Raw genomic sequence first — 24,657 nt, forward strand, 5'->3', positions numbered from 1 at the left:
GCTTTTTTTATGAAGCAAAACTAACATGAACTTATTCACTCAATTTGCACAGATACTACTGTATTTATAATCATGATTACACATCACAGTTCAAAGTTATCTTTATTTATCAGTTTCTGGGTTATTTTAATGAACAACAGATGGAACGATATCGGGGACAGTCTTAAGTTTGTACTTTTGCCTTACAGGGATTATTTGCACATAGTCTGACCTCTACCTTTTGCATACATGCAAACACTGACTTGGATACTCATATTAAAAAGTTTCAATCACTGAAACAGTACATGTGAAAAAAATGACCAAAAGCAGAATAAGTCAACTTTAAAAGATTTTAAGATCACTTGGTAACAGCCAGAGTGTGTGGTGTTTGATGTTTAATGAAGCTGACGTCAGCACTGTAGCTGCCGGTGTGAAAAGCATTAAAAACAAAGTAACATCTGTGATAATCAAATTTCTGTCTGTACTTGTTTGAAGTATGTACAAAAACCAGATAATCAGACAGGGTCCAGTTTTTGCATTAAGTTGAAAATTGCAAATTACATTAAATTTTCTGGCGACAAAAAATTTGTTGTGACCAAATAGAACATTTAATACCTGAAAAAAGTTGCACACTGAACATGTTGTCATGTTTACCTTACAAGTACTTGAGTGAAATTAAAACCAGCAATATTTCCAGAACACTTACATTACTCCAAGTGCCTCAACCTTTACTGCAACAAACATTTCAGATGTTCAACAGTAACATTTGAGGATATCCTGCAAAACCAACAGCTGCAATATTAAAACACTAAAATAGATCCTCAGATTTGGACGAAGTAACATTCAGGTTATTTCAGTCATCAAAATTTCCCAATGAAAGAGCAATGCTTGAAATGTACAAAAAAAGCTACTTTAATCCAAAACTGAGAAAAAAATATGGTGTTAACCTAAAACAATCCTCAGGTTTATTTAAATGGAACATTGACCCCCACCCCCTCTGCCTAAAACAAAAGCATCTAATGAAAGTCATGAAAAGCCTGTAAAAGTCTTTTGGATGAGTGAAGCTTCAAGCGCACAAAAAGGCATGCAAAAAGCAAAACATCGTTCACACACTTGAACCTGATCGCAGCTAGCAGTAAAAATCCGACCTTTATCTGATTTCATTTAATGGAAATGGTTGTTCTACAAATGGTCATATGTAACAGTAAAAAAGACAGTCAACAGCGTCCAGTGGGCAGTAAACGTCTCAGCTGTGGGGTAAAAAACAAAAAGCAAGGTTTGTGTCCATTCAGCGTGATGCATCCCCACGGTAACCAGTTCGTTTGTTACGCAAAACGTTTGTACAGCAGTCGGTATGTTAGTCCAGGCTCCGCTCCTCCTGCTGGACAGCAGTGCTCGCTGTTAGTACGACCGTTTTCCATGTTCAACTCCTACAAAGCAGAAAAAACAAGTTAAGTGATGGTTATCATTAATTAACCTAAAATGCATGTGTTTGAATGTGGGAGGGAGCTGGAACCCAGACAGAACCCACACTGGGGAGAACATGCAGACTCCACACACAAGAAACTAGCTGGACGATGGGAGTTGAACCCAGGACCTCTTTGCTGTAGAGGTGGCAGTGTTAAACCCTTTGTCACCTTACCACCAATAAAGTGGGTGTCTATTCACTCTGCATAATACAGTAAATAAATAATGAACATCTCCTGTGTGTCTTGATGCATGCTCAACCATCCAGGTAAGTCAGTCCCAAAAGTTGATTTTGTTATCTGGACGTTTTCAGTGGGAGAAACGTTTCGTCGCTGATCCAGGTGACGTCTTCAGTCTCAGCTGACTGCAGGTTTCAATCTTATAAACAGTACGTCTGCATAATGACTGAAACCAGCCCTCTGAAGGAACAATGGGCTGGGAGGTCAGTTTATGATCATTCAGATTCTCATGACCACTGATCAACATCTACAGACCAAAGATACATCTTTCGCCATCTTACAATGGTTTGATTGTAGCCATTCACCAACTCTCTATGAATGGTACTCATGGCCACTGATCAGTAGTTGTTGAGGCTGTTAAAATCTCCCAAATGGATAAAAAAAAACTGAAGAAATTTAACTAAAACAGTGACATAGATATATGTCACATGCAGATTAAGAGCTTACTTCCTTTAACAAAAGATGCAAAAGAAACTTGGTCATAATAATAATAAAGACATTTGAGTCTACTTTACAAAGCAAATACCAGAGCTCTGCGTTCCACTGAATTTACTTTTTCTTCACATTAAAAAACAATACAGAAAAAATACATGAAAAAAGTTCCACATATATTCAAACCTAAAAACTGTTTTTCTCTCAGAATAACTAAGTTTGCCAGATTCAATTCCATTTGCTTGAAACTTAGCAAATGGAATTTGATTTAGGACAACAGAAATGTGTAAAACAATGAAAATCTATGAAATCTCACGTTGTGGTGGTGGCAGATGGCTGCCTGTCCCCTAGCCTGGCTCTGCCGGAGCTTTCTTCCTGTTTAAAGGAAGTTTTTCTTTCCCACTGTCGCCTAGTTCCTGCTCATAGGGGCCGTTTGTTTTCTGTTTTTTCTGTATTTATGTAGGATCTTTACCTTACAGAGTAAAGCTCCTTGAGGCAACTGTTGTGATTTGGCACGATTTATATATAAAACTGAATTTAACTGAAGTGTCTAGCTCCACCCCAACATTTAAAGGACTCAAAAATTTAAAGGACTTATAATTTAAGGATGCTCTTTTCTACGGCTTTTCTGCAGCCTCTTCGTTGCAGTGAGCAACTCCAGCCAGCAGATGGAGAACTATTTATTTTGTGAGTGTGTGTCTTTCTTAATGAGAACTTAACCTGTGTGATGAACTATGGTATTTTAGTAACTGCAGATTCATGCAGACTTTTGTCATCATTTTATGTTGTTGCATATTATAATGACATGTTTAATCATTTATTTTACACCATTAATGAGTTTTTTCTGTTGAACGTTTTTTGCAAGTGACAATAGATCATTCATTTCCATGTTGTTACATTTTTAAGCAAAAGAGTTTCAATCTGTGTTTGTTGCAGGATGCCAGCTGGTAAATACTAAAGACATAAAAACTAACACACACACACACACACACACACACACACACAATAAATAAAACTAAAGTAAAATGAAAAATGTTTTTAACAATAAACTCTTAAGTGAAATAAGCAAATCTACTTAAACTCAACTTTAAATAATTTAGCAAAGATAAAACCAGGATGACTCCCTGCTACACCCTGTGCAGAACACGTTTGGGTGCAGCAGGTTGTTTAGGATCAGATTTGGCATCATGCATAAGGGATTAACATTGCAGTGAGACAGATGTGTAAGCATTGTTGCTACTCACAGGTTATCAGATGCAGAGCACTGCAGACAAGCAGCATCAGTGCAGGAATACCAGCAAACAGAGGAGCAGTGGAACTAGGGGCAGAGGTGGGGGCCCGTGGCTGTGTCAGCTGAGGAGCTTCAGATTTGGTCGCTGTACACTTCTGACTGTTAACACAAAAGCAGAGACAGAGTCAGAACTACCGCCTCATTCAGGAGAATCCCCCAATGATCAGTTTAGCTCACAGTGTGGACTCACAGCTGCTTCTGCACAGCCTGCTTGCTGGACTCACAGCCTTTGGTCTGAGCCTGAGCTGCCATCATGTTGCTCTCAGCAGCCTTCTGCAGACTCTCTGCAGCCTCGGTCTTATGAACGGCCTGGGTCAGGTTCTGCTCAAGGGTGTCAATTTGATCTGAGAACAGAAAACAGGGAAAGCTCCAGTGAATGCAAGGAACCATGCAAAAACAGATGAACCACACAAACAGCACACATACAGGATACTTCCAGATTCTGTTAAAAGGGGATTCTCCCTCCCCACTGTCGCCAAGTGCTTCCTTACATGGGATTGGCTGATAGCTGAGGTTATCTTATTATATTGTCTCACAACATAAAGGATCTTGAGAGGACTGCGGTTGGAAACAGGTGCTTTAAAAAAAATGTAGATCTGTGAAGTAGAAATAAAACTCCAAGTCTACGTTCTGCTTAGTTTTCTGGACCTGTAGTCAGTTTTCCAACCCAGCAACAGTAACTAACCAATCCTACATTTGTTTTCTTGGGAACTCCTCAGTCCGGACACGCTTTGAGGGTTTGTCTCAGGTCTGCGCCTGCATTAGCTTATAAGGAAACATGGAGTGGTATCAGAGAGCCTCCAGTGGGAGCTATGTGAGGAATGACCTGTGCTGTGCTGCCAGCACTCGTCTTGTCTGGACTTTGACTTCGTTATTTGCAGAATGTTACTCAGGCTCAGTGAGATCATCATCATCAATCCTACAACCGGATTTTTTTTCTAGAGTTGTGTCATCATTTCACTTGTTTCCAACACACATTCATTTATTTCCTTTCATACTTAATTCTTTCCAACATTCCTCCACTTCCAAAAACCAGGCTCCTAAAGTCTTCTGCGAAACAGCAAAATTATTTCAGTATGTTTAAAAAAAGCAGCAACATCTAAAGCTGGAAAATGAACCTGAATCAGAAGCCTAAAAAACTGCAGCCCAAACCTGGTAAACAACAATTTTGACTTTGTAGCAAATCCCATCCTTCATAACAGCTGTAAAGTATGTGAACTTTTAAGTAACTTACCAGTTTAAATAAAGTTTGCATTATTAGGCATTTGGCTTATTTGACTGCCAGGTAGCTAGAGACATAGGGGGCTGTAGCTGTAGGTTCATAGCAATGACTGTATAAAAGTTTTCTACAGTCATTGGTGCATAGATGGTGTAAAAGATGAAAGTAGCTACCTAACATCATCCATTGGTTTCGTTGAGTCTGATTCTGAGATTAGGTTTTTTCCCATTGACATCTTGGTTTCAAAAACCAGAAGTGACAAGAAGGCACGGGTCTGATTGTGAAACCGCTTCCTAATGGCCTGAGACTGGAAACTTGTAAGTCAATGAGCATTCTTAAATTTTAAGCGTAACTTAATTTTTTTTATTCAGTATGACTCAAATGCAGTTATGTGATAAATAGCATGGCTCGCTGAATAACTGTCCAAGACATCTGCACTTTGGTTTTGGTGAAAAACAATTAGTGGGGTTTTATTAGTCTGTTTAATACATACATACAGCGTTTGGTGCAAACAGAAAAATTCCAGGGATCAAAAGCACACATTTTAAACGAAAACACGCCCTGGCTACATGTTTTTTCCTAGTCCGATGTTTTGTGACTGATTTCTTCCACACTGATTTGTTCATATTAAATAGTGACTGATGTTTATCAGAGCAACCCTCTCCCTTCTAACACAATGCTCCTTTCATATCTCCTCCGTACAGGAATTTATTGTTTCCCTTCAACCGCTTGCTGCAGGAAGTCACCTCCATTAATGTCTCCACTTCCCATCAGGCCGCTGTTCTTGCCCTGTTATTTTTTGAGATTCCTAGTCAAGAAAATTGCTTTCCTTCGTATGATAAAGATTAGTGTTTTATGGTACAGTATTAAAAAAAATCACTTAAACAATACAAAGAGTCCTTTAATGAAGTTTTAGTTTGACATCTGTTTTTTAATGAGCTCTTTTTAAAAAGGAACTACTTAAACCAAGTCCTGCTGCTTTGGTTCAAAACTCATAGTATGAACAGCTTTAAGAACTGATCTCATTGAACAAAAGTTAAGAATGTGAGTGCTGAGTTGACCAGCAGGAGAGAAGACATCTATGTGTCACCACAAAGTGGTGCCTCTGAACCTCAAACACTTTTTTAGTTTCATTTTCAGTTTACGATGAAACGAGACAAACAAGACTAAAGCAGATTATCTTTTGAGATGGTTATCTTATTTGTTGCCGTTTACTAGTTCAAACTGGTTTGACAAAGAAAAAATGCTGCTGTCATCCCTCTGACTACGCTATGGTTTTAGCATCTTTAGCTACCAGAAGTAGGCCCTCCAGGGCTAAATCAATAGGTTAAAATAAACACTGGGCACAGGTAATATTTTGGATCAGAATTTTAAAAAATGCATGTTTTCATTATCCAGGGTTAGAACATCTTAGATGACCCCATACTTAACTGATTAGTCAGTAATAGGTGGTTTGAATTAAGCTGCTGTGAAAGTGTTAATGACTAAACTTAATGACCAACCCAAAACCTTAGTCGATAGTGATTCTTTTCTGCATATTTGGTGTCCGGGACATTTTTACACTAAACATTAACATTACAGAGAATCCAGACATCATCTCCAAGACGCTCAGAAAGCCCAACTGCCTCAACAACAAACAGATCTCCATGAGTGCAACTCTCAAAATGACAACATATAGACTTTACACCTGCTTAAAGAAATCCTACGTCACATATATACTACCAGACAAAACCTTGGACACACCTTCCAATTTCATGGTTTTGCTTTATTTTCATGACTATTTACATTGTAGATTCTCACTGAAGGCATCAAAATGAACACATGGAATTATGTAGTAAAAAAAGTGTGAAATAACTCAAAACTTTCCGTCCTTAGCTTTGATTACTGCCTTGCACTCTCTTGGCATTCTCTCAATGAGCTTCATGAGGTCGTCACCTGAAATGGTTTCCAACAGTCTTGAAGGAGTTCCCAGAGAGGCGGAGCGCTTGTCGGCCCTTTAGCCTTCACTTTGTGGTCCACCTCATCCGAAACCATCTTGATTGGGTTACGGTCGGGTGACTGTGGAAGCCAGACCATCACTTCTTGGTCAGTTAGCTCTTACACAGCCTGGAGGTGTGTTTGGGGTCATTGTCCTGTTGTAATATTAATGATGGACTAATTAAACGGAAACTGGATGGGATGGCATGTTGCTACAGGATGCTGTGTTAGCCATGCTGGTTCAGTGTGCCACCTGCAAAGCCCCCCCACACCATCAAACCTCCTCCTCCATGTTTCACAGTGGGAACTATGCATGTAGAGATCATCCATTCACCTTTTCTGCATCGCACAAAGACAGCAGGTGGAACCAAAGATCTCAAATGTGGACTCATCAGACCAAAGCTCAGATTTCCTCTGGTCTAATGTCCACTCGTTGTGTTTCTTGGCCCAAACAAATCTCTTCTGCTTGTAGCTTTTCCTTAGTCTTGGTTTATCAGCAGCTATTTGACCACAAACGCCTGATTCACAGTCTCCTCTGAATAGTTGATGTAAAGATGTGTCAGCTACTGAAACGCTCTGTGACATTTATCTGGGCTCTAATCTGAGCTGCTGCTAACTTGCGATTTCTGAGGCTGGTGAATTTATCCTCAGCAGCAGAGGTGACTCTTGGGCTTCCTTTCCTGGGGCGGTCCTCATGTGATCATGTTTCGTTGTAGCGCTTGATGGTTCTGGTGGCTGCACTTGGGGACACATTTGAAATTTTGTGAATTTTCCGGACCGACCGACGTTGAGTTCTTAAAGTAATGATGAACTGTTGTTTCTCTCTACTTAGCAGATTGGTTCTTGCCATAATATGAATTATAACAATTGTTAAATAGGGTTGTCAGCTGTGCACCAACCTGCATAACACAACTGATGGTCCCACTCAAGGCAAAGAAATTCTACAAATGAACCCTGACAAGACACGGCTGTGAAGTAGAAACCATTTCAGGTGACTACATCATGAAGCTCACTGAGAGAAGGCGGCTACTTTAAGGAATATAAAATATAAAACATATCAATATCTTATCAATCTTTTCTTTGCTACATAATTCTATATATCTGGCTTCAAATATTTGATTTCTTCAGTATGTATCTACAATGTAGGAAGTAGTATAAATAAAGAAAAACCATTAAATGAGGAGGCGTGTCTGAACCTTTGACTGGTAGTTTATACACCAAAAACACCACAAAGTGAACCACTTGCCTCCCTGAGAGAATGTGCACAAAAGAGGAAGTGAAACATAAATGGTTCCTAAACTCAAAACCATGCAGAGCTTCCTGTTGTAACACCTCAGTCGAAGGTTTTTTTTTACATAACTGTTTCATCAGCTTTAAAAGAATAACAAAGGATATGAAAGAACACCGATGGGCAGCTGTTTTACAGCGAGACATTGCCTGGCTTTGGAAAGAAAAACAAAACAACAAAAAATGATCTAATTAATTTTAGAAGCACCACACAATGCTGATGCAGTTCAACCATCAACCCTGCTGGTACTGAAATATCTCCAGCACTTGGATTCACACAGAATTTTGTAGTTTGTGTTGCTGCAAACAGCACAAAGAATCAAAGACAACTGTTGCACCAGGTTTTGGACCTGATCATTAGAGGAAACATGAAGATATGTAAGAGTTAAATTAAAATGCAGGTGTTGGAGTTTGTGACATGTTGAGCTGCTCTGTGAAGTCACTTCTGCCCTGCGAGCTGTTGGCATAGCGTTGTGATCCTTCAATACAGGGAAACCCACATTCCTCAGACCTGACGGGTCCCGCTGTTTGTTCTGAAAGTAATTACACCGGCAACAAAGGAACAATGCACCAGTGTTGTGTGTAAAGTTGCTACCTTGGCCAGGTTTTTATCTCAGAATTCCTGATAAAGTAAACATAAAAAAAAGGAATAAATTCTACTGATGAGGCAAATCTACTGCGACAACGTACAGAAATGACCACAACACTGACAACGACATCCAGACAGAGTAATGGGTGCTTTAGGTGTTGAGACAACAACACCTACAACTTGGGCTGTTGCTGGTAATACCAACCCTCCACTTCTTTTTGTTTTTTGACCGACCAATCGTGTATTTATTTACACTCTGTCCTCATGGCAACAGTGGAGGAAAATATGGCTAAGAATAGGGCCGGGGAAAAGTCTCCTTTCATGGCAGTGATGGAGTTTTTCCTACCTCTCAGCAGGCCGAGCTGAACAGTGAGGTTCGCTTCTTTCTGTCGCAGTTCCTCAATGTCCTCCTGCATGATGGTCATGTTCCTGTTCAGGAGGACCTGTAGAATGAATTAAACACACCCCAAAGGGAGAAGAAGAAAAAGAAACCTTGGTGTTACTGTGAGTTAACAGTTCTGTGCATTGCGTTTGTGTAATGTTTAGCTTTTCCTATCAATAATATTTCATTTTATATCACAAATCCCTTGATTTTAACAGCAAGATTTCTGACCGTGGTTCTGTCAACTATCAGCAACTTGTAGCAAGAGGGTCAGTGGTTAGTTTAAGACTACGCCCTTTTTTTCTTATGCCTCCATCATTATCAACCACATATTTTATATATATTGTAATAATTTAAAACTTACAGCAAAATTCTGATCAAAATCTGTAGGAAAACGATGCCACTGCTCACCTAATGGCCCGAGTACACATCACCCTGAGGCTACGATGGTGTGGACAAAAACATGCAGCTTCACTAACCACTGGGTGGCATCACCAGGGTTATGTCCATGTTTTGTGTAAATTTACCACAAACAGTTTATTGGTGGTAAGAATTCATTTCTAGTCATACAATAGGATTCATATTTAGATTTAGTGAGTTTAAAAAAGTTCCTGTCTGAGACATTGTTGACTTTCAGAGTATTGTGAGAGAAAGATTTCACTCGTTTATTTTCAAGAAGCTTTAAAGATGTGGGGCATTGATTAGGTGTGAGGAGCGTGTTCCAACTGCTCATCCACTTTGTCACAAGGTGCTTCCTCCTCTTAGGAGGCAAGTATGTGGGCGTAAACAAACCTCACAGGTGTTTTGGATCAAAGGAAGCAATGAACCAAGAAACTGACAAGTAGATGAACCGGGACTACCTCTACTAACTAGTCACTAGTCTTTCAGTAGAACTCAAATGTTCACAACCAGCATGACAAGTTGACAGGTTCTTTATGTGTAACAACTAGAACTGCTGCCTCACCAAGAGTCACGTTGCAGTTTGAATCTCTGTACATGCAGTAAAGATTTTCAAGTTTAACAAAAGATTTATTTGTTTGTAAACAACGTTTTTCATGAAGTTGATTCTTTCCAACAATTTTAATGTTTTTATATATATGATTAGTTAAACCTGTAAATCAGCTGCTAAAATGTGTGCTGGGTCTTCATGCCATCTCAGTGACTGTTGGGTTTGGCACACATCATGACTCAGACTCTCCGACTGAAGGTTTTCTGTTGCCTTCTTCCTGCTGTGTGATGGCAGGATTCCTCTTTGCTCTTTGGGAGCATGCAACATGAACATTTTGAGCAATTGAGAAAATTTGGCAAAGCTTAAGTCAGCAGTAGAAACATGAATTTAATTATGAACTTTTTTTCAGTAAAACAAATCTAGATATTTTGACTTCACATAAATAATATATAGCTAGGACTTTTTGTTTTCTGTAATGAACAGAGCTTCTATGTGGCAACAACTCAGTGTTTCATATCATTTTTGGTACGACATCAACTTGGACCAAACTTTGTGTTCTCAGAGCTAAGCTGGTGACTGAAAGCAGGGCAGCGCTGGCTTTTAGAAGAATTCCTTTCATCACAGGCAACAGTTATTATTAGATGTAAAGGACCAGTCCAAACAAATCTCTCCATCCTGAGAGGCCTTTTAATGATACAATATAACATAATCTGTCCACTCAGACTTCACTGATAATGACACTGATGCTGTGCAGAGACAGAGATCTTTATTACGTCAATCTCTTATCAATACTGGAGCATAAGGACAGGTTTCCAAAATCCCCCTATTGTTATCACAATGACTCCTCAGTATGTAAAGTGAGAACTTTCATGTTAGTTCTCAAACGTGAGAACTAAAGTCAACCTCTGCAGTGGTTTTGTATCATCACTGGTCGGAAGTTGAGTTGTGCGTTGGTTATTTTGACATCTGTAAAATATGGTGTAGTGCACTGTGGGATTGTTAGACGATTATGTGTAGGTTTTAGCATAACAACATTAAAGATATCTGCATGACTCAGGTTGATCAAAGGAGCTTGCAAAGAAAAGCGTCTGGACTTCTTTAAGTTGCTTGAAGACGTTTCACCTTCATCCGAGAAGCTTCTTCAGTTCTAAGGTCAAATGGTGGAGAGTCCCAGATATAAACCTAGTGGGAGTTTCCCCCCACAGAGGGACAAAAGGACCCCCTGATGATCCTCTAATCGCCTGAGCCAAGGTGTGAAACTGGGTGTGGGTCCCAATCAGCCAGAGTTTCGGGTGAGCTCATTGTGAAACCTGGCCCCACCTTATCATGCGAATTCCTGAGGTCAGATGGCCCAGGATGTGAGTGGGTGTTAAGGCATCTGGGAAGACAAAACGCCAAAACGCAAACTTAACAATGTGGTGTATGCTGTACAGTGCAGCGAAGAATGCCCAGACCTCTACATTGGAGAGACCAAACAGCCACTTCACAAGCGCATGGCACAACACAGAAGAGCCACCTCCACAGGACAAGACTCAGCAGTCCATCTGCATCTAGAGGTCAAAGGTCACTCTTTCGAGGATGCCAATGTTCACATTTTGGACAGATGGTTTGAAAGAGGAGTGAAAGAAGCATCTATGTCCACTGTGAGCGACCATCTTTGAACAGAGGCGGGGGTTTACAACACCAACTCTCTGCCATCTATAATCCAGTTTTGAGATCCTTCCCAGACGCCTTAACGCCCACTCACATCCTGGGCCATCTGACCTCAGGAATTCGCATGATAAGGTGGGGCCAGGTTTCACAATGAACACACCCGAAACTCTGGCTGATTGGGGCCCACACCCAGTTTCCCACCTTGGCTCAGGCGACTAGAGGATCATCAGGGGGTCCTTTTGTCCCTCTGTGGGGAGAAACTCCCACTAGGTTTATATCTGGGACTCTCCACCATTTGACCTTAGAACTGAAGAAGCTTCTCGGATGAAGGTGAAACGTCTTCAAGCAACTTAAAGAAGTCCAGACGCTTTTCTTTGCAAGCTCCTTTGACTACGATGACCTGGATGACTGAGAACCTTCACAGACACGACTCAGGTTGATGGCGTTTCAGTGGTTCACTTTACCGTTTGATCAGTTTTTGGGTTTTTTCTTGTTTTCGTAGAACCTTTTAGGCCTTCCAATGTGTCTAACCAAGACAAAATTACAGACAGCCTCCAGCTGATTACAGAAAAAAAAAAGTGACAAACTTAAAGGAAGTTAATACCCAAGTCAAAAGACAAACATTACAGACAGCCTCAGCTGATTAACATGAAAACACACCAACTAAAATTAAACCCAGATCTCAAAATTTCACGTAACAACTGCAAATATCACATGTAGTCCAAACGTTTCACATCTGAGAGCTCAGAGCATGACTGGAAGGACTGAGCGACAGTTGTTCTTTACATGCAGAAAAGAAGAGCGTGTGTTTACAGCAGTGGAGTTTAACTGACACGTCCAGGCTTTTCCCTCGACAGAGGACGTTTTTGTCTTTCTTAATCCTGGAAAAAGGTTTTAGACAAATCCTAGGAAACTCCCACCTCTTACATTGTTGTTGCCTTTTTTTAACCAGTTTTTCTAATTAGATTTTCACTTACTCAGGTGCAGTTAACACTATTGCTTATTAGATGGCTAGAAGTAATGGTCATATAAGGTAACAGACTTTACTGCACGTCGCTCTGCACAGTCACACCCAAAGAACTAATCAGAATCAAGAAAAATCCAAGCACGGTGGAGTTACAGGTTTTGGACTTTCAGCATGAGTGCTGCAGGCTTTATGGAGCCAGAAAGGACTCGGAAGGCGTTATCAGCCAGTGCTACCAAGTAGCCTCTGTTAGCAAGCCGCATCCATTTACTGGGTGGGTGTTTCATGCACACAGTCCTAAGTAACAAATACATAAAATATAAAACAAATAAATAAAAAAACACTACAATTTCATTTACTGCGAATTCAGCACAAACGTCTTGGACATGTTAGTAAAGTTAAGAATTATCTTTCAGATATCTCCTTTAAAAATCCTCCAAAAGGTCGTAAGTGTACTGGAGGAATTCCAGCTTTGGCCCCGTTGTTGTTAGATGCCCTCTGCATATTCACTGAATGTCCCGATTAACCAGCTGCAGTAATATAAGATAACCTTTCCTTTTTATAGACAGGTGAAATCTACATCAGAAGGATAGAGGTGGTGCAACTTTGTCAGGTCCCTTTGAAAACTTTGCATCCAAGGCTCAAAGCTTCTTAGGAGGATTTTGTTTGTTTGTTGTGCCTCACTTTTTACTTTTGCTTTCATTTGCTGGGAGGGTTTAGCCAGTACTTTGGGGTAAAACGAAACTCTTCACAATGGTAACCCTGTTTAGGTGGACTTTGCTAAAACTTTGTATGTCTGTGTGGGGATGCCACAGGAGACCTGCAAAAAGAAAAAGCCTGCACGGTTGACTTGACAGCATTAATTGCAGTGCTGGGGAAATGTTGATGAAGATAGTTGAGAATAACTGCTAACCTCTGAAAAGCAGCTGAAGGATATCTGACAGGATTTCTTCTACCAGCTTGAAGTTGAGCACAGGAAGCTGACAGGAAGGACAAAATAAACTTTGGTTTCTTTGGTACTTTCCAAAATGTCTGCTTTGTCAGTGTGGATGATCATCTTGCTATAATTCTCATAAACATGCATATTTAAGAGATCTTTGCTCATTGGCACTCAGCCCTAAAAGCAGCTTCAACATAAGATTCTGTTTCCTTGAGTTTCATTTTGCTTTTATGTTTGCGATGACCTGATTTGCGCACATCACAGTGGTGAGCATGTTTCTAGAAAAATGCTGCGTGTTTGTGCATGCATCCATTTCCATAATCTCAATAGCTGTGGACAGCTAGCAGCAATGACGCCTGCAACTACTTCAGCACAAAAATGTGTGCAGAAGCCAAACATTTTTACTGGATGAGTAGAAAAGTCAGAGTCAAGAGGGGAGAAGTTAGACTGAGGAAAAAGTAAGGAGCAGGCAGGGAGGGAGGAGTGAAGGAGTGGAGAGTGGGAGTGAGTCAGGACGAACCACAGGAGGAGGGAGAGAGAAGGCAAACACTCATTTTTTCCAACCAGCGACTCTCAGAATACAGAGTTGGAAATGTTGGAAGCAACTGAATGCCTCTTATCCTATAAACACTGAGTCAAGCCTGCAGGGAGGAAAAAAGTTGTTGTACGCGAAGGAAAATCAGGTCTCCCAAAGTGGAAAGAGTTGAGCAAAGAGGAGGAGAGAATCCCACTCTGTTCATATCTGAGCTCATTTTCACACTCAGAGAAATCCTTGTTGCATCAAACTCAGCTCTGCACCGTCACTGTGGATATTTCACATTTTGACTCCTAAACATGCTAAACTCTGGTCTCCGTCTACCCTCTCTGATGACATTTATTGATATGTCTCAGCGTTTTTTCTTTTTGAGGACAGATGGAAGCCATTAGTGTTTTGGTGAGGTGGGTGGGGCAGCTTTGGTTTCAATTTTGCAAGCTGGATTAAAAAAAGATGCTATTTTCAGTATCAGTATTAAGTTTGTAATTTAAGTCAAACTATCATTCTTGGGCGCTTCCAGTGCATGCTGGGAAGTCTGCTGATGTTTGGGACTCATTGTGAGTTAAGCACAACTTCAGCTTCAGTCTAAAGCTGGCAAGAATAAAAAACTGAGGTGAATCTAATGCATTTCTATTTGGCTCTTTGCAGTGTCGACCGTATGACCATAGGTTCTATTGGTGGTTGTGATGAAAGGAACCAATCAAAAAGATTTTGACTTTTATTCCCGCAGTATCAAAGATAAAGAGAGCGTTTTTTTAAACCGGTTTAAAAGTCTAAAAAGTGAAAGGAGCATATTAGTCATTTAATTTAGTTGAAATTTGCCACCCAAACATCCACCTTTCCCCCCTTTCTACTTTGTGGAGCCTAGCTATGCCAGCTATCAAAGGGCAAGAGGCAGGTATGCCCTTCAGACAAATATTCCCACTAACATTCAATTAGGAATCATCATTAAACTGTGGGAGGAAGCAGGAGTACCCGGAGATGAGTAGAGCATGAACCTCCACACAGGAACACGGGACCTTCTTGGTGTACGAGAACAGTGCTAACCACTGTAGCAGCAGGCCAACCTACACAACATACTTCTATTAAAAAAGACGTAGAGCTTTTTAATTGTCGTGCACATGATATGGCAGGATAATATTTAGTAATTTGTTCATGTGCATATGACTGCAATGTTGCAGCTGAAAATTATTATAATGTCTTAGATACAATAAGAAGCTTCTGAAGGGTTTGTGGAGTTAAGGGTGTAGTAAGGCCAACCGACCATCGTGCAAACTAACCTCAAAGAAAATTACTCGTTGGTCCAACGATATATGAACATTTTCTAATATGAAGCAAAGGCTGGCTCACCATTTTAATGAAACAACCATACTATGCAAAGATAGGTACAGCAGGAGGGGAGCTTTGCATGGCTCTGATAACTGATCCAACTGGTGCTCTGTTATTCTATTCTATTCTTTTCTATTTCTTCAACTAAGTCTACATCATTGTAAACTACATAATCAATCTGACATAAATGCCACCCATGGGTAGCAGAGGAGGTGCTGAAATGATAAATAAATGACTGAACTCACGTTTTCCTGCCGGCACTCCTCCAGTGTGACGTTGGTGGTATTGAGTTGGCCCAGGAGCACCAGGTTCTCAGCTCTCTGTTGCTCTGTCTTCCTCCTTTCCTCCAACACCATCCTCTCCAGAGCTTCTTTGTTCTTGTTATACACCACCTTTGCCCCTTCCATCTTCTCGGTGACCTCCTGCAGCTCGGCGCGGCATTGGGCTGCGCCTTTCATGTCGGGAGATGTCGCCCACACCACGATCACGATGAGAGAGATGATGGACCAGAGCGCCAGCAGGGCAATCACCACACTCTTTACCATCTGGGAGGACTTGGAGGCGGCCGCCATCGGGGGGATTGGAGGCTATGAAAATGATGACAGCGATGAAGAACGGTGGAGAACGGTGGAGCAGCTGCTCTCAGTAAGTCTCTCAGGTTGAAGTGAGCTGGAGTTTCCCTTCAGGCTGGGCAGGGACACAGGGAGGGGCTCCCTCACACGATGACAGGAGGACGGCAAACCTCACCATCTCCACCCCCAGGAACCATCCCACCCTGAACCTCGCCCTCCTTCTCTGTGTCGGTGTTATCAAACCCAGAGAGCATGCAGCGATCAACAGGAAAGTTACAACATCAGAGTGAAGCCAGCAGAGTTTAACACTCACACAGAGCTAAGTTGGAAAGTTACATGTAAAGAGAGAGGGAGGGTGTCTGTGGGTGTGTGGGTGTGTGTCGAACACTGAAGCTTTCTGTTTCTATTTCCCAGCTTGCCAGTGATGATCTTGGATGAACTCAAACTGCAAATATGCTCCAGGCAGAGAAATGAAACTCAGAAAAGAGAAACAGAGAAAAGAAAGACAAAGAAACGCAGCATCAGAAAGAAAACCTACTTTACAGCCGCATTCATGTTTTCATGCCAGCTGCTGGCACGTAGATCCCACAAGCCCCACCCTCTGATTCACAAGACCACAGCCCCCAATGCCCACCATGTCTACCTTCGCTGTGATTGGCTCAGGGGCAACAGTCTCTGTGGTTTAGCCAAACATCTTTTTAAACATCTGTAACTCCTACCAGGAGCTTTAAGGGACCCTGGTCCAGCTGTGGCTCCATGTCCCTGAATCACCTAGGGTTAGCCACTCCTTTAACAACACCCACCTACCCCACCCCGTCAGGACAGAGTTTTCAGGGATGGAGCCAAACACATGCAAGTTGTTTTCATAAAGAAGCCAGTGGATAATACTTCTCAGCAGGTTTACGGGCAGCGTCTGCAGAATAGATGAAACAGGGAGACTTACTGAAAGCAAAGAGCCTTAAGACCAAACAACACTCACTTCTGGTAAATGGACCAGCTGCTCACAGCTGGAAAACACCAAACTATTGTTGCTGATGGGAGAGCTTTAAAGAGATTTTAGAATCAAAATGCATTACAGCTTAAATAAAAATGCTTCTTTTTTCAAATCTAACTGGAAATAACATTCATTTTCCTGTCCAAACAATAATGCACTGACCTCTGCCTTTAGTTCTGTGTTTGCTAACTGCTCTGACAGATAAACAGTTAGTGTAGTGAAGGTGTCCTGGGCCAAGTCCATAAATAGCAGAGAAAAACAGTGAGCAGGAAACAGTGGCTTTCTGCCATCATTGTCAATGATAAATATGCCTGTTTATCAGCACAGCTGCCATAGTGCTGGGTGGTTGAGTGCATCTATGAGGAGCGACAGCTGTACACAAAATCGGTTGCTCTACAATTTCAGCTCATTTTCAACCAGGTTGGTTTGTTTCAATCCTTTAATTATATTCATTATACAGGATGCTTTAGTTTAACATGCACATTTTCATACTGAAAAATAATCCCATTGTTATTATTCTGCAGGTGTTTGTGTATCCTTCAGTTAAAAAGAGAAAACCGACTGAAAAATATAAAATATGTTTCTCTACAATTCACACCAATCGACTGTCCCATTAGAATTAGTTTTCAAACGAGAGCTGCGACTCATTTAGTCACATCAGAGCTACAGTCCAGTTTTAACTTCTTTTATAGAAATCGAGACTCAAAGGAAGTCAAGTTTAACAATGCTGTGGACCTCTGCATGCTTCGATAGCTACAATTCAGTTACACTAGTTAATTATATGTTAGTGCCATGAAAAAGATATTTACATTCACAGGTTTAGTTCATTTAGGGCTCCAAAAATATTAAATATACAAGGATGCAGAACAGTTGAGAGCACCAACCTTTCACTTTGGAGAAGCTGAAACTGATTATTTTTCTTGATTAAAGCAATAAATCATTCATTAAAATTACCGTATGTTTTTCTCATTTTGCCATCCTGAATGCAGGTTTTCAAAATCACCGTTTAAACTAAGAAACAGAGTAGCTATCACTTTAGCCAAATGGTGTGTATACCTTAAAATATGAACCACCTGCAAACACAAAACTATCTGAATTCTTCAAACCTTCAAAAGCTGCAGCAAAAGCCAACAGGAAATGTTTAATCAGCATCACTTTCTTGCCACCATATAAAGATTTGTGAACCGATTCAATTCTTTTTATTTATATAGGACCAATCACAACATCGGTCTCCTCGAGGGGCTTCGTGTTGTTAGGTAAAGACCCAATAATGCAGAGAAAACATGAGAACAGAGAAAGAAAACACTCCTCTGTTCTCAGATCTGATGTTTTTGGCTTGAAGGCAGACAGCCAGCTGACCTCTGACCCTCCTTTCTACTGTCCAAACAGAGGAAGTGCTGTGCATTCAGATGAGGTCAGGGGTTAACCGCACTCTCACACAGCATGGCAATACTAAGCCAAGACCGGAAATAATATGTCCATGATTGTATTTTTAAAATTAAATTAAGATAAGATAAGATAAGATAAGATAAGATAAGATAAGATAAGATAAGATAAGATAAGATAAGATAAGATAAGATAAGATAAGATAACCTTTATTAGTCCCACACGTGGGAAATTTGTTTTGTCACAGCAGGAAGTGGACAGTGCAAAAGTTATGAGGCAAAAATTAGAATACAATAAGAATAAATACAGTACACAGCTGTACAGAATAGAATAAAATAAAATACTATATACAGTAGAATAAAATAAAATAAATATACAATAAGATAAGAATAGAATACAAATACAAATACTATATACAACTGAGTAAAAATACAACCCTCTAGTTCCATATGATGAGAGTACTGGATACACGGTGTTGTACTCCGTCACTCTGGGATAATCTAAATGTGAATTTTGTCTTATGAATCAAGTGCCTTGTATTTGTTATTTATTGATGGTGCAGCAGTATTAACCAATGATAGAAACATGGCGGTCAGAGACATGGTCGCATCAACTCAAACCTACAATTTTAAACTTCTTTAAAACCTTTGAAATCTAAATGCATTTTAACATGTAGTTTCTAATAAGGTTCAGGTTGTTTTCCTCCCTTTCCTGGAAACGAGATGAGCCGATCAGTGCCACACATCCACAGTCGCTCTGATGGCCGCTTGGTGTTGGTGTCAAAAGTGAATCAATCTCCACTGACTCTGATTTTAAAATACAAAACTTTACAGCACAAATGAACATGTTTAAAGTTTAGTGCAAAAGCAGTCTCAGCAAAGTGAGCTAATTCAAACCAGGAACAGTGGTGCTGATGTTAGCAGCAGATATACCAAAAACAGAGGCTTAAGAGGAAGAACAGCTAATCTACTCATCAATCCCGAGCTCTCCCTGTCTGCCAAAGCAACCTTGAATGTTGCTGAACCCTGAAATGCCCCCAATCCACCAGGAGTGTGAGCGTGTGCTTGGATGAATGTGTGTGTGAATGTGTGGGTGACTCAGGTAAACTAAAACAGTGTCATGTTGTCACACTTGCTGCTGGCTGTGTGTTAGTGGCTTCATATTCCAGCTTACCAATAAAAGCAGTGCTGTGCTCTGCAGCTGATTGTGTTGTCCAAAAACAACCAAAGTTTTCATTTCTGTTTCTAATTGTTTTGTTCAGCGTTGTGTTACTGCTGACACTAAGACATCACTAATGAGATAATGTGGTTCAGTTTAACAGAACGCATAAGAATCCAGCATGTCAGACAGTGAGTGAAGTACTGTCGCTTTGTGAGGAGAGATTTGTGCAACCCCTTGCACAAGCTCAGATTTGAAACAAGTTGTTTTTGGCTTGTGACAGTCTCCAGTCCCTGTGTGCCCTTTGAGGCTTCATCATCTCATGATTTCATACCTCGGACTGATTCCGAAGCAGTGATGATTTTACAGCACCACCTGCTGGAAGATCACATACTCTACACCTTCAAACTCCCAACACAGACAAGAGTTCAATAATTATTCATGGTATTATTTTATACACTGTGATCATTTAACAAAATTCTGTTAAAATTATATTTTAAAAAAATTGTGACCATCAATAGTGATCTGTGTATTCGTTCAGTTTCTGGGCCTTCAGCTGGCACTGCAATAAAAACAGGCATGATTCTGTGGTGAAAATGACTGAATGGGCTCCAGAACACTTCATTGTTTGTGAACACAGTTCACCATGCCATCGATAAATGCAGGTTAAAGTTCTATCATGGAAAGAAGAAGCCATTTGTTACCAGAAATGCGTCCTTCCTCTCTGGGCCAAAGCTCGTTTAAAATGTGGGGAAGTAGAAACCTGTTCTATGGTCAGAAGAATCGAGATTTGTAATTCTGTTTGTAAAACATGCATGCTGCATCCATCGAGGTAAAGGTCAGAGAAAGAGACCATATGGCTTGTTATCAGCACTCAGTCCACAGCCCGTATCTTTGTTGGTATAGGGGTGCATTAGTGCAGCGGTCCCCAACCCCCGGGCTTCGGACCGGTACAGGTGTTGTGCCAAACTAGGTATCCCCGACAGAATTTGTTTCCCCTGCGTAGGGAGCACACGCTGGACTGTCCAAATCACGGACAAACAGTATCCCACATTGTTGATTTTTCGTTTACAAACACTTCTTATAATGACCAACTACTCCTGACATTTTTGAGATGTTAGCTCTTTATACAACGAAGTTATAGTGGGATACAAATAATATCAGGCTGGTCCTGCCACAATTTGTTCCCCCTGTGTAAATCACGGACAAACAGGATCCCACATTGTTGATTTTTTGTTCACAAACACGCATTACTCCTGAAACTTTGGAGGATTTAGCTCTTTATATAGTGAAGTTACAGGAGAATAAAAATATTTATCAGCCAAAATGTTAATGGTTTATTAAAATAATCCCATCTGATACCTCGTGAGCAATAAATATATAATTTTCTGTTGTAACCTTCAAACTGAATGGTAACGTAACAATACTAATTTTTCACTTTTTCACAAAATGAAAACATCAGTACTTCCTGCATACTCCCAGCACAGGGGAAACAAATTATGTCGGGGATACCTACTTTGGGACACCGGTCTGTGAAAATATTGTCGGGCATAAACCGGTCCGTGGCGCAAAAAAGGTTGGAGACCGCTGCATTAGTGCATATGGAACTGGCAGCTTGCACGTCTAGATAAGCATGATCAGTGCTGAAAGGTGTGCAGAGCAATATATGCTGTCATGTCTGTGAAGGTTCTCAGTCATCGAGGTCATTGTAGTCAAAGGAGCTTGCAAAGAAAAGCGTCTGGACTTTTCACCTCTCATCCGAGAAGCTTCTTCAGTTCTAAGGTCAAATGGGTTGGGGTTTGACTGAACCAAAGCTTAGTGTTTTTATCACCTTTAATATTGTAGCAATACCTCGGATGGGCTTTTTTCTGTTTTTGCAGCTTAAGATTGGCTTGTTTCACCCATGGAGAGCTCCTTTGACTGTTATCGGTTCACCGCATAATCTTCCAAATGCAAACACAACACCTCAAATCACTCTTTCAGCCTTTATCTGTCAATTGAAAGACATAACGAATTCCTCACAGCTGAGAAATATCTTTGGTCAGTGTCAATACTTTCGCGCTTTAAAAGTGTAGCACATGTTAGGAGCTGAACTCTAACATCGAACTGAATTGGATAGCCCAACAGCTGAGAGTTATGCCATGTATAGTTCAGTCGACAGGTAAAAAACAAACTGTGTCAGTGTCCAAATATATCTGATACTATGTAAATGTTAAAGTATGTTTTCTATTAGTCAAACCTTCTTTGAATTTTGAAATTCTCACATTTTTTTTAGAATGTGCAACTACGAAAACCACATTACCAGACAGAAATAAGTCTCACATGAGGGAAAAACATCCAGCGTTCACATACTGAGCCATGTGTTGTTATCCGTTAGTCTTGTTTTGAAACACTCTGCTGGTTTCACAGCAGCAGCAGCTTCCTCAGTCAGTTGATGATGGAGTCTCTGCTGGTCCGGGTGATCCTGCTCGCTCTCAGTGGTGAGTTCTACTTTCTGTCTTTTCTGTCGTCAATTAATGAATTCAAATTCACACTTCACTGACTCACCGACTTTAAAACTGGATGTTTAACGAAGACGCTGTCGACAGGCTGAAGCTCTGTTCGCCACTTTAGGCCAATTTAAAAGGATTTTATGGTGAAAATCTGTTCAAAATGAAGCTTCCTGTGTGCAGGATTAAGAGATTAGAGTGCAAAAGAGAAAATGTTTATTGGCTTACAGACTTACAGGTTTGATTGAATAAACATTCATTAAAAATTAATTTAGAAGGTTTTCCTCTGTTTTAAATCTTGGTCAAACAAACTAAACGCTGATGTTGTTTAAAGTTGAATGCAAAGAAAACAGGCACATTTTTTAATACGTTTCCAAAAGGTTAAAGTTTTTGATCATAATGGTAATATTTTGAGATTTTTTTAACATACTTTAATTTTTAAGCTATTTTCTTCTTTAACATTTATTCAACAAATCTGGACCCAAACATTTCTGATTTTATGACATGTTATAACATTTTTTCCCATGTTAATTTTTTATTTTTAACACTCACTTTGTAGGTTTTGATTTTCCACTACAAGCTTTTTTTACGGGTTCATATTACTGTACACAACATTTCAGTATGTGAGGAATATCAAACGCTTTGATGTTGTTCATGTAAAGGTTTACAGAACCACGCAGCTGTCGATCCCTCGTCGACCATCCAGGTGAGGCTTGGAGAGAATGCCACCCTGCAGTGCCCTCTGCTGGACACCTCCAATTTCACCATGCTCACCACCACCACTGCCCCGACCGCGCCCACCACCCTCAGCTGGTACAGGAAAGCACCAGGACAGGGACCACAGCTCCTTGTCTCCTTCAGGTCTATGGATAGACTCAAACTGAAATACGGCAACGGTGTTCCCCGCAGTAAAGTCTCTATAGCGGCCGATGGCTCACTGGTGGTGCAAGGCTCCAAGCAGAGCGACTCGGCGGTTTATTACTGTGGAATCAGCCGGGGAGATGACCGGAAGAAGGAACCAAGGCCACGGAGCCGCAGAAGGAAATAATGTCAGGAGTGAGGATCGGCTTTACTTGGCTGCTTGTTCAGACTGTTTCTCTGCTCTTCTTCAGTTCCCCTCATTTTTAAGCCTCATCTTTGAACATCATACGCAGAAGAATATCTGCACCCCATCTCACAGTTTAATAAATGTGCTTTTTTTGTGCAGTGACTGAAAACAGTGAGCTTACATGTACAACGGCCAAGTTTCTGAGATTTTTAATTAACTTGTGTTTGAATTAAGAGTGATTTAAAGGCTGTGCTTTTTCAATATCCATGCGCTCTCACAGTCCGGCCAAATGAAGGTGTTGCTGTAAAGGTATTTGCTTTGTGGCACTACTTTTTCTTTCCCCACCATTTCTGCTGGCAGATTTATTGCTAGATTATAGCATCAGCAAAGCTAAAAATGCATAAATAAAAACTGCCTTTCTTGTACATTGCAGTACGCTATCTTTTCTTTGATTCTGTCTTTGCCAAATACAGGAAACACACTTGTTCACCCAGCAAGAATGCTTGCTTCCTGTTGATACCTTCCATAATAAAAACTGTTGATCCAAACATAGTTTCAGCCTTGTGTGCCTGTTGTTGTGTCCTGTCTCTTCCCTGAACTCCTCTGCCACCCATTTCCCCTGAGAAACCATTGCACAGCTGCAGCAGTTAGCCAGGCTGTGTTTGGTCGGTGAATGTGCTCTGACAGCAGTGATGTGGTTTTGTTGGTGTCTACTGTGTTTTCAGCATAATTTAGTTGTTTGTGTGTGTGTGTGTGTGTTTTGATTTGGTGGATATGAACGTTCCCTTTCACTCCTGCTATTGTCCTTCTGTCACACTCCACCCTGTCTGCACGTTCCTCTTCACCTCTCCTGTGAATTGACTGCTGCTTTGGATGGCTGACCCCAGGTACTTAAACTCATCCACCTTCACCACCTGTGCTCTGTGCAGCTTCACTGTTATACCTTTTTCTCATTCACAGATGTGTGCTGTAATACCAGGACATTTCATTCCTTTTACTTACAGGCTTTCTTCTACCTGCTCTTTGCTGTTGTTACAGATCACAGTATCATCTGCAAACATATAGTTCACAGAGACTGTTGTCTGACCTCATCTGTCAACCTGTTCATCATCACCACTGCAAACAAGAAGCAGCTCAGAGTTGAGCCTTGGTGTAAAGTCAAAGCCTTCTGTCACTCTTACTGCACACCTCAGCGCTGCCTCTGCACAACCTTCATGTACTTCTCTGCCACTCCTAAATTTATACCATGAATGTCGAGGTTATCTGAAAGTTTTTTATAATCTCTTTTATATTAATAATATGCACAGGGAAACACATGTAACAACATTTTTTGACCTAATGAAGAATAGTTTAAAAAAAAGAGTTATTAGTTATTAAAGTAAAAAACTTCTCATTAGTAAGCAGAAACCTCTAGAGCTTGTCAAAATCTGACGCACCTCATATCATTAAATATCTAACCATATATATTTTACATTATTAAAATTGAAAATACAGATAAAGCATGACTTAAAGATTCATTGCTACAACTTACTTTTCACCCTTCTATTGTCCTTGAATTAAGGACAGCCTGCCTCTGTGCCATGGGGGCATGTAGGCCAGCTTAACTTGAGATTTATTTCTTCTTTAACCTAAACGTTTCACATTTAAAGCTCAAACCCAAGTGACTGAAAAATAGCTGTGATGTCATAAAAGCTGCAGGTGTTCAAGCAAGCAGACGAACAACATCTGCGCAGATGTCATGAAGTGAAGTATGCATCAAAATCATATTTCTAAGTGGA

At 40.6% G+C, this 24,657-nt stretch overlaps 2 protein-coding genes across 2 annotated transcripts; one reads left to right on the top strand and one right to left on the bottom strand.

Annotated features, from left to right (window-relative positions):
* Positions 1–83: 83 nt before the first annotated feature.
* Positions 84–16,072, bottom strand: LOC113007109 (uncharacterized). Its single transcript, XM_026143519.1, has 5 exons — positions 15,478–16,072; positions 8,827–8,923; positions 3,599–3,752; positions 3,362–3,507; positions 84–1,409 (listed from the first exon to the last, which is right to left on the bottom strand). Coding segments are annotated over exons 1-5 (726 nt in total). The 5' UTR covers positions 15,805–16,072; the 3' UTR covers positions 84–1,407.
* A 5,699-nt stretch (positions 16,073–21,771) lies between these two features.
* LOC113006906 (Ig kappa chain V-III region PC 2485/PC 4039) lies at positions 21,772–23,431 on the top strand. Its single transcript, XM_075410350.1, has 2 exons — positions 21,772–21,822; positions 22,494–23,431. Exons 1-2 carry the CDS (start codon positions 21,777–21,779, stop codon positions 22,877–22,879), a joined length of 432 nt encoding a protein of 143 aa, XP_075266465.1. The 5' UTR covers positions 21,772–21,776; the 3' UTR covers positions 22,880–23,431.
* The last annotated feature ends 1,226 nt before the right edge of the window (positions 23,432–24,657 follow it).

The sequence above is a fragment of the Astatotilapia calliptera genome, chromosome 15, assembly GCF_900246225.1.
Source record: "Astatotilapia calliptera chromosome 15, fAstCal1.2, whole genome shotgun sequence".
Lineage (NCBI taxonomy): Eukaryota > Metazoa > Chordata > Actinopteri > Cichliformes > Cichlidae > Astatotilapia > Astatotilapia calliptera.

Excerpts from the sequence above, each read along its gene's own strand:
- LOC113007109 (XM_026143519.1), bottom strand. The coding sequence starts at position 15,804 with ATGGCGGCCGCCTCCAAGTCCTCCCAGATGGTAAAGAGTGTGGTGATT. Across the intron at positions 8,924-15,477 it reads AGGAGTGCCGGCAGGAAAAC|GTCCTCCTGAACAGGAACAT; the intron begins GTGAGTTCAGTC and ends TTCATTCTACAG. Across the intron at positions 3,753-8,826 it reads TCAGCTCGGCCTGCTGAGAG|ATCAAATTGACACCCTTGAG; the intron begins GTAGGAAAAACT and ends TTCTGTTCTCAG.
- LOC113006906 (XM_075410350.1), top strand. The coding sequence starts at position 21,777 with ATGATGGAGTCTCTGCTGGTCCGGGTGATCCTGCTCGCTCTCAGTG. Across the intron at positions 21,823-22,493 it reads GATCCTGCTCGCTCTCAGTG|GTTTACAGAACCACGCAGCT; the intron begins GTGAGTTCTACT and ends GTTCATGTAAAG.